General features: G+C 22.2%; 1 protein-coding gene across 1 annotated transcript in view; it reads right to left on the bottom strand.

Annotated features, from left to right (window-relative positions):
* Positions 1 to 1,708: 1,708 nt before the first annotated feature.
* LOC117183063 (WD repeat-containing protein 75) overlaps positions 1,709 to 10,047 on the bottom strand; it is a 57,803-nt gene continuing 49,464 nt past the window's right edge. The window contains exons 14-15 of the mRNA XM_033376219.1: positions 5,906 to 6,091; positions 1,709 to 1,729 (exon numbers count right to left, since the gene is read on the bottom strand). Coding sequence (XP_033232110.1) covers positions 1,709 to 1,729; positions 5,906 to 6,091 — 207 coding nt within the window. The remainder of the gene's footprint in view (positions 1,730 to 5,905; positions 6,092 to 10,047) is intronic.

Raw genomic sequence — 10,047 nt, 5'->3', positions numbered from 1 at the left:
TCTTGGAAAAGCTTTACAATTTTATTTCAAAATATTGAGATATCTAGATGTTGTTTTAATTTTTTTAAAATTTAAAACCATTTTTGAAATTTTTCACAACTACTACATAACTTTTAAAATTAAATTTAATTAATTTTTAAAGTAATGTAGAAGTTGTGAAAAAAATTCAAAAATGATTTTGCGAATTTAAACAAAAATGTCCTTCAAATTTGGATTTAAGGAGATATTTAGAAGTTTTAAAAAGATTCGAAATTAATTTACAATTTGAAATCATATCAAATAATTTAAACAAAGTGTGTGTACATTTTTTCAGATTTTAAACAAAAAATTTAGAACGTTTTTAAGAATCTTAAAAGAATATTTATAAGAGTTAAAGAGATTTCCAGAATTGTCAAAAAAGAACCTGGAAGATTTTAAGGAAATCTGAACAAATTTGCAGGATTATTTAAAAATTGTAGGAAAGATTTTATTCATTTTAAAATATGTTTAGAAATTCTGAAAAAAATTCCTTACACTTCGAATAAATTATTCAAATTTATTTTAAATTCATTTTGAATCTTTTCAAAACTTCTAAAAATCTCTTAAGATTCCTCAAATTTTTTCTACAAATAATAAGTGTTCAATTATTATTTCTAAATAAAAATTCCACAATTTCGCTCACAAATTAAACATGTTTAAATCAAACAATAAAAATTCTAACGTTTAAAGTTTAATAGCTTTTCGAAATTTAAACAATTCCAAGCTTTCTGTGTCAAACAATTAATTTTCAAATTGCTTACTTTTTAATAGTTGGCTTCAATTTACTCGTAATAAATTAACAGTCAAATATTCATAAATATCAAAGAACTGTTCATTTCTTAATTAAAAATTTTCAAATTAAATGGGTGAAAAAGTGAATCATTTAAACTGAAACAATTTTTTTAATTTCTTAAAAGAACTAAGAATACCCAAAGTAAATATACATTAAAAAATTATTGATTCATTTATTTATATTTACAGTTGATAAAATAATACCGTTTTTCAACCTAAATTGTCGATTTTAAACGCTTTTAATTTCTAATTGTTTAAGTCTTTAAAACTGCATTTCAAAATTCTTTAAATTGAAATGTACGTTAAAAAAATAAAAATCTAAAATGAACAATTTTTAAAGTGAAAGATTTTCGAAAATACGCATTCCAAACTAAATAATATCATAATTCAAAGAGATAAAAATTAAACTAATTATTTAAAAACCGGTTAAAATCAGTTTTCAAAGTTGAAAGGATTTTCTTTTTTCTAAGGTCTCAGAAAATTCCCGGTCCAGCGGTAAAAATGAATTGCGCTGAAAATATAATTCCTCGATAAACTGAAAAAGTGATTTTGAAAAAAAAAGTTGATTTGAAAAAAAGAAAAACAAAGAAAAAGATTGACGGAAGTCTAGTTCTAGCTTTGAATAGAATGTTTAACTTGTAGTGTCAATGACCCAGTTTAATTGAAGTTGATTTTGTGTTGCAGGCGATGGAGAACATGAGGCAAATTCCACAGTGGCACTGTCTCCGTTACAGAAAATTTGACTTGGTTCGAAGATGCAGAAATTATCGCTTGGCAAGAAAGCACTGACACATACAATCTTATCACATGCCATACCAATCCATCAAGAGCCCTTACTCAACGTTACATCAACGTCAACTCATTCTCTATCCGAAACCCTTTCATCGCACATTCTAACTCAATTCAATTTCTCGAATTTCTGAAAATTAGCGATTAGAATTTAATTTCAATTTCTCAATTTCACGATTTTTTATTGACTCTACAAATCTGTTAGTATTTATTTCAAATGCAGTGACTTATTTTAATTCCAACTTGTATTTACGTCATGATGGTGATGCAAATGAATTCCTAACAATGTCTGTCAAGTTGGAGAAAAATAAAGGGTTGAATCAATCCCGTTTCGAGATGATAAATACGTAATTTTTAGAATTTAGAAATGTTTTACTAGTTATAGCTCTTGTGAAATTAGACAGGATCTTCGAGAACTTCATTTTCAAAATTCCCGGATTTTTTCTCGACCAATTTTTAATATTTTAATACTTTAAAACATAGAATCTTTTATAAGCAGAGTACAAGAGTAGTCAAGATACATATTTACAATTTTCAAGTTTATTAATTTCTCTAAAAAAAATGTCTTTTCTACTTTAAAAAATGAGTTTTTAACAAAACATTTGATTTTTCAAACAAAATAAATAAACTTTCAACACAATAGTTCAATTTTCAAACTGAAAAAATCAATTCTCAACAAAAAAGAGTCATAGTTTATATTTCAATAAAAAATATGAAATTTATAAAAAAAAGCTTTTTTAAACCAAAAAGACGAATTTTCTCTAAAAAATTGAATTTTCAACCAAAAATATGACTTGGGCAAAAAAATCATTTTCCACCAAATCGATGAATTTGTAACCAACAACAATGAAATTTCAAACCAAGAAAATGATTTTTTTTACCAGAAAAAGCGAATTTTCATCTAAAAAAGATCAATTTAAAAAAATGGAAAAGTTACATTTTTCCAGTTAAAAAATTAATTTTTACCCAAAGAAAGCTTTTTTTCACTAAATAGTTAAATTTATAACAAAATACATGAGCCTTCCATCAAGAAAGTAAATTTTCAACTATCTGATTTAACTTTTGCCCAAATAGTTGAATTTTCAATTTAAAATCAAATAATAATTTTCAACTTTCAGCCATAGAGGATGCATTTTCAAATAAAAATATAAATGTTACAAAAATTAATTTTTAAAAAAGTAATTCAACCAAATCTTACAAACAAAATAGTTCAATACTCAAGTCAAGAAGAATCATTTTTAACTAGAAAGTCGCTTTTTCAGATAAAAAAATGAAATCACTAATAAAACAGATGAATTTTTAAACCAAAAATATAAATTTTTAAATAAGAAATAAATTTATATAAAAAAATTGAATTTTCAATTCAAAAGGACGAATTTTGTTAACCAGAAAGGATGAACTTTTAACAAAACAGTTCAATTCTCTACCAAATATTTGCATTTTTATTTTAAAAAATATGAATTTCTGTTTACTTTTTAAAATCAAAATATGCATTTTTTAAGAGAAAAAAAATTTTTACGAAAAAATTGAATTTTCAATTAAAAAAGATGAATTTTTTGAACCAAACAAGAGGAATGTTTTACAAAATAGTTGAATTTTCTACCAAATATTGGCATTTTTATCTAAGAAAGATAAAATTTGTACTAAAAAAAAAGAATTTTTAATAAAAAACGACACATTTTTTTTAATTCAAACTTTCATTCAGAAAATATTTTAGTAAATTTTCCAACACCCAAACAGGAATTATAAATAAAAATTAAATTTTCTATGAAATAGTTTAATTTTCAACCAAACAGTTGCATTTTTATTAACAAAGTTGAAATTTATCATGAAACAGATGAAATTGTATTTAAAAAAACAACAAATTTTCCAAAAAAATATTAGAATTTTCTCCCAAAAAGTATGATTTTCCAATAAAATTGTTGAATTTTAAAACAAAAAGTTGCATGTTTATCCAAGAAAACAGTGGAAATTAAAATAAAAGAAAGTTAAATTTTGTGTTAAAAAAAATTTCAGATGACTTTTCACGATCAAAATATGAGTTTTTTAACAAAGAATAAGTTTCTGGAAAAAAAAATAATTTTCTATCCATAAAGACGAATTTTCTACTGAAAAGTATGACTTTTTGATAAAATTGTTGAATTCTCTACCAAACAGTTGTATTTTTATCAAAAAAAGAGATTAAATTTCTCGTAAAACAGGAATTTTTATTTTAAAAAAAGAAAAAATTTTAACAAAATAGATAAATTGACATCCGAAAAAGATTCAAGTAGACTTTTCAAGATTAAAATATTTTTATAACAAAAAAAAAAGTTTCTACGAAAAAAAATTGAATTTTGAATTCGAAAGGATGCATTTTTTCAACCAAAAATGTTGAATTTTTAATAAAATAGTTGAATTCTCCAACTAATATTTGCATTTTTATACAAAAATGATCAAATTTAAAAAAACAACAAATTTTCAAAAAAAATAGTAGAATTTTCATCCAGAAAGGATTTCAGTTTCCTTTTCAACACCAAAATGTTAAATTTAAACAAAAGGTACATTTGCTACGAAATAGTTAAAATTTCAAGAAAACAATTAAAAAAAATAGATTAATTAAAATCCGGAAAAGGTCCCAGTTGACTTTTCAAGATCAAAATATAAATTTTATAACAAAAAAAAAGTCTCTACGAACAAAAATTGAATTTTGAATTCAAAAAGACGCCTTTTTTCAACCAAAAATGTTGTATTTTTAATAAAATAGTTGAATTCTCTACCTAATATTTGCACATCTATTAAAAAATGATGAAATTTATACTAAAACAGAGGAATTTTCAATAAAAAAAACCAATTTCTTTTTTGAAAAATTGAACATTCATCCAGAAAAGTCTTCAGTTCAATTTTCAACACCAAAATATAATATAAATATAAATTAAGATAAATGAAATTGATCTTAAAACAGATGAATTTTTAAATCAAAAAGAGAAATTTTCAAAAAAATAGTTGAATTATCTGCTAAAAAAGACTAAAATAAATTTTTCCCAACAAGAATTGAATTTTCAATCCAAAAAGATGAATTTTTAACCAAAAAGTATGATTTTAATAAATTTGTTAAATTATTTATGAAGTAGTTGCATTTTGTCCCAAAAATTTAATTTCTCCTAAAAAGATAAATTGTTCATTAAAAAAAAATTTTTTAAGAAAGGGTTTTAGTTCACTCTTCAACGCCAAAATATTAAATTTAAAAAAAAGTATATTTTCTACGAAATAGTTAAACTTTTAAGAAAAAAAGGAAGAATTTTAAACCGAAAAGTATGATTTTTCAACAAAATTGCTAATTTTTTAAACATACAATTGCATTTTCATCCAAGAAAGATGTAATTTTTGCTAAAACAGCTGAATTTTAAAATCAGAAAGACAAACTTTCAAAAAAGAGTTGAATTTTCAAACGAACAGTTGCATTTTTATTAATTTTTTGCTAAATATTTGAATTTTTAACATTGTTAAATTTTCAACCAAACAGCTGCATTTTTGTTTAAAAAAAATGAAATTTTTACTAAAACGGGTAAATTTTTTAAATCAAAAAGACAAATTTAAAAAAACAGTTGAATTTTTATCCAAAACTATTTCATTTGACTTTTCAACTCAAAAATACAAATTTAAAAAAAAAAAATGAAATTTTCTAGGAAATAGTTGTTGCACTTTTATCAAAGAAAAATGCAATATTTCTACTAAAAAAAAACTTTTAAATAAAAAAGACATATTTTCAGAAAAAATATTTTCCATCCAAAAAAGATTTCAGTGGATTTATCAACAAAATATGAATTTTAAATAAAAGGTTAAAGTTCTACGGAAAAAATTGATTTTTTAACCAAAAAAAGACGAATTAAAAAAAACAGTTAAATCAGCACCTATAAAGAATGTCTTTTTAAGAAACTTGTGAAATCTGCAACCAAATAATAAAATTTTTAACTAAAAAATTAATTTTCAGGAGAAAGTTTTAGCGAATTTTGTTTAAATTTAAAAATAATTTCTAATTAATATATAAAATTATTTTATTCTATTCCCCTGCCCCCTTTATTAGAATACTTATATTATAATAATATTTATAAATACACATATTTTTAAAAAAATTTTAATTTCAATATATTTTAATTATTAAGAGAAATATATTTAAAATCCTGAAAATAAAATTAATTTTTTTAAATTGTTTAAGAATGTAATTTAAGTACAGCCTCTAACTAAATATATAATCTTAACTGGGAATATTTGTAAAATAATAAAGTTCAGTATTATATCAATGTGTAAAATGAGAATTACTAACCTCTTCAACGTAATCTTTTTTCGAGAATGTGTTCTGTTTGTGAATGAAAGATTCCAGTTTTTCCTTGCTGGAAGCTGTTTCTGCTGCTAAAGTACGTGCGAAAGCTGTTGCTGGTATATTTTTGTTCACTGATAAACTTTCTAGAGATATTTCAGAGTCTGCTGGCGATTCTAGAGTCAAAAGTTCCTGCGAAATGATTGTTATATCAATCAGATTATTTAATTTTCAAATAAAATTAATGAATCTTCAACTGGAATAGTGTAATTTTAAACAAAAAAGATGAATTTCCAACTAAAATTGTGAATATATAACTGGAACACTTAAATTTTCATCCAAAAATATAAATTTTTAAACAGACAGATTCATTTTAGAACAAAAAGATTAATTTTCTATAAAAAAATACATTTTCTAAATAAAATAAAAGCATTTTTAATCAAGTAGTTGAATTTTCAATCAAAGGAGACAATTTTTCAACAAAAGAATTTATTTTCGCATCAGAAAAAAATTAATGTTCAACGGAAAATAGAAGTTACATTATTATTAAGAACAAATTAATTTTCATCTTAACATAATTTTCACTAAACAAATAAATTGTCTACCAAAAATTGAATAATTAAATTTTCAGTCAAAAATGATCAACAAAAAATTATTTTGAATACGAAAAGAAACAAATATTTAATAAAATAGTTTAATTTTCAGTACAAAAATTCCTTTTCATCCAAGGAGAAAGAAGTTTTCAATCTAATTGCTCATTTCTCAACCAAAGAAATAGATTTTTATTTAAAATGATGAATCTTCAATAAAAAATCATTATTTTCAGCAAAAAATTGATTAAATACCCAAAAGATGAAATTTCAACTAAAATTCAGAATATTTAACTGAAATACTTAAGTTTTCAACCAAAAAGAAGAATTTTTAAACAAGATTAATTTTTAAAGAAAAAATTACTTTCTACCATAAAACTCGATTGGCTACCAATAAAGTCGATTTTTTAACAAAATATGTAAATTTTCAACGAAATAAATGAATTTTCAATATAAAAAGACCAATTTACATCCAAATTTTTAAATTTCAAACTAGAAAAAAAATTAATTTTTAAAACAAGAGGAATAGTTACACTTTTAGTAAAAAAATTAACTTTTAACTAAACGGATGAATTTTCAAATAAAATGATAAATCTTTAACTGAAACTGTTGAATTTTATAAATACCAAAAGGATGAATTTTTAATTAAAATGATGAACACTTAACCGGAATACTTGAATTTTCAACCAAAAATTCGAATTTTTAAACAATAAGATTAATTTTCGAACAAAACGATGAATTTTATACCAAAAAATACAATTTTTCATAAAATTTAAAGAATTTCTAATGAACTAGTTGAATTTTCAATCAAAGAAGATAAATTTTCAAAAAAATAATTGAATTTTGAACCAGAAAAAAATTAATTTTCAACGGAAAATAGAAGTTATATTTTTAGTAAAAAAAATTAATTTTCAACCTGATTAATTTTCAACCAAAATGATGAATTCTCAAACGGAATAGTAAAATTTAATACAAAAAATGTGTTTTTAACTAAAACAATTTATCACTTTCAACAACAAACATAATTTTTACAAAAAAAGACAAATTGTCAACCAAAAATTTAACAATTAAATTTTCAGTCAAAAATGAATGATCACCAAAATATAAAATTTTCACTAAAATTATGGAATATTCAACTGGAACAGTAATTTGAATTTAAGAAAAAATGATTTTGAATGAAAAAAAAGAAACAAATTTTTAATAAAACACTTAAATTTTCGGTACAAAAATTCCTTTATATGCAATGAAGAAATAAGTTTACAATCTAATCGCTCAACTAAAATTATGAATATTTAACTGAAAGACTTAAATTTTCACGAAAAAAAAATGAATTTTTAACTAAAATGAAGAATATTTAAACGAAATACTTTAATTTTCAACAAAAAAGAAGAATTTTTAAACAAGGAGATTAATTTTCGAACAAAAATATGAATTTTCTACCAAAAAATACCACTTTTAGAACAAAATACATGAATTTTTGACGAACTACTTCAAAATTCAGCCAAACAATTGAATTTGAACAAAAAAAAAGAGAATTTCCAACAGAAATTCGAAACAAAAAAGTCGAATTTTTAAACAAAAAGATCAATTTTTAACCAAGAAGTATAATTTTTTATTAAAAAAAGGAACTTTTTACTAAAAAAGATACATTTTCAATGAAAAATAGAATAGATCAACTTTCAGATAAGAAAAAAGTAATTTTCATCAAAAAAGAAAACGAATTTTTAACCAAAAAGATGAATTTTCAACCAAGAGGTATAATTTTTTACTCAAAAAGACAAACTATTAACTGAAAAATATACACTTTCAATCAAAAATGGAATGGTTACATAGTTAAATTTTTAACAAAAAAAGTAAAATTTAAACTAAATTATGAATCTACATCGAAAAAAGAAAATTAATTTTCAAAATAGGAGTTAAACTTTCAGCCAATTAGTTGATTTTTCAAATAAATTAATTAAAAATCAAAAACCAATTTGTTTTTTTTTTGTAATTTCCTTATCCTTGATTCTAATTGTTGTAAATTTTTAAAATCTGAAATTTTTTCTAACAGCATTTAATTTCAAATAAAAAATGTATTTTTGTTGTTCAAAATTGGTCCTTTTCAGTAAAAAATTAATCTCCTTGCTTGAAAATTCATTTGTAAACAAAAGAATTAATTATCGAACAAAAATATGAATTTTCAACCAAAAAATACAATTCTTCAACAAAATATATTAATTTTTAACGAACTACTTGAATTTTCAATTAAAAAAGAAAAGTATCTAATTAAACAGTTGAATTTAGAACTAAAAAAAAAATAATAATTTTCAACAGACAATGGAATAGTCACATCTTTAGGTAAATTTTTTAATTTTCAACATAACTTATGAATCTTCAACTAAAATGATGAATCATTATTTTAATATCATTATGGAATATTCAACTAGAATAACATTTTTATTTTAGGAACAAAATTATTTTAAACCAAAAAAGAAACAAAATTTTCAACAAAATAGTTTAATTTTCGACAATAAAAGTCCTGCTCATCCAAAGAAAAACCTAGTTTTCAATCAAATAGCTATTTTTCAACCAAAGAAATGAATTTTTAATTCAAATTTTGAATCTTTAACAAAGTAATCTTATTTCTAATATAAAATATGATTGTTTAAGTAAAATTATAAATATTTAACTCAAATAGTTGAATTTTTAACCGAAAAGAAGATCTATAAAACAAAGAGATTGACTTTTTTTAATCGATTTTTTTCACAAAAGACTTGAATTTTCAAGGAAACAGTTGACTTTTCAATTAAAAAAGAAAAATTATCAGCCAAATTGTTGAATTGCGAACTCAAAAAGATAAATTTTCAACGAAATTTTTATCATTTTTAATCATAAAGATTAATATCCTGCAAATAAAGAAGAATGTTCAACAAAGTACATAAATTTCTAAACAAATAGTTTAATTTTTAAATAAAAAATTTTAATTTTCAACGAATAATAGAATAGTTGCAAATCTAATTATTAATAAAAAAAAGTATTTTCAGCAGAATAGTTAAATTTCTAGTAAAAAAAAAATTACTTTGAACAAAGTAGTTAAATGTTCAAAAATAGATGAATTTTCAATTAAGGGCATGTGACACAGCTAAATACCTATATTACCGACCTCACTTTTTCAGTTCACTGAATGTTTTTTTAAACCTAAGAACTTTTTTTATGAATAAAATATCGAGCTGAAACTTTGGAAAATGTATTAGAGTACAATAAAGTACGTTTAGGTACTGCATTTTGGTAGGAACTTCACTGAAAATTATTTTATCTTGTTTCTGAACCTCGACATTTTTTGAACGTTCCAACTTTTTTTATACATAAAATATCGGTCTCAAACTTTGAGAAATGCGAGAGCCGAAAGAAAACTACGTTTAAGTACAAAGCTTAATAATAAAAGATGTAAAAAAATATATTTCAACAATCGAAACGAAACCTGGCGGCCACTAGACGAGGCTCTAGAGATTTCGTATTTTCGTGTACAACGTTACCGGCTGATGCCGTTGAAATTGATTGTTGAAATACATTTTT

This window comes from Belonocnema kinseyi, chromosome 2, assembly GCF_010883055.1.
Source record: "Belonocnema kinseyi isolate 2016_QV_RU_SX_M_011 chromosome 2, B_treatae_v1, whole genome shotgun sequence".
Taxonomy (NCBI): Eukaryota; Metazoa; Arthropoda; class Insecta; order Hymenoptera; family Cynipidae; genus Belonocnema; species Belonocnema kinseyi.
This window is presented reverse-complemented; position numbering and strand designations above follow the sequence as displayed.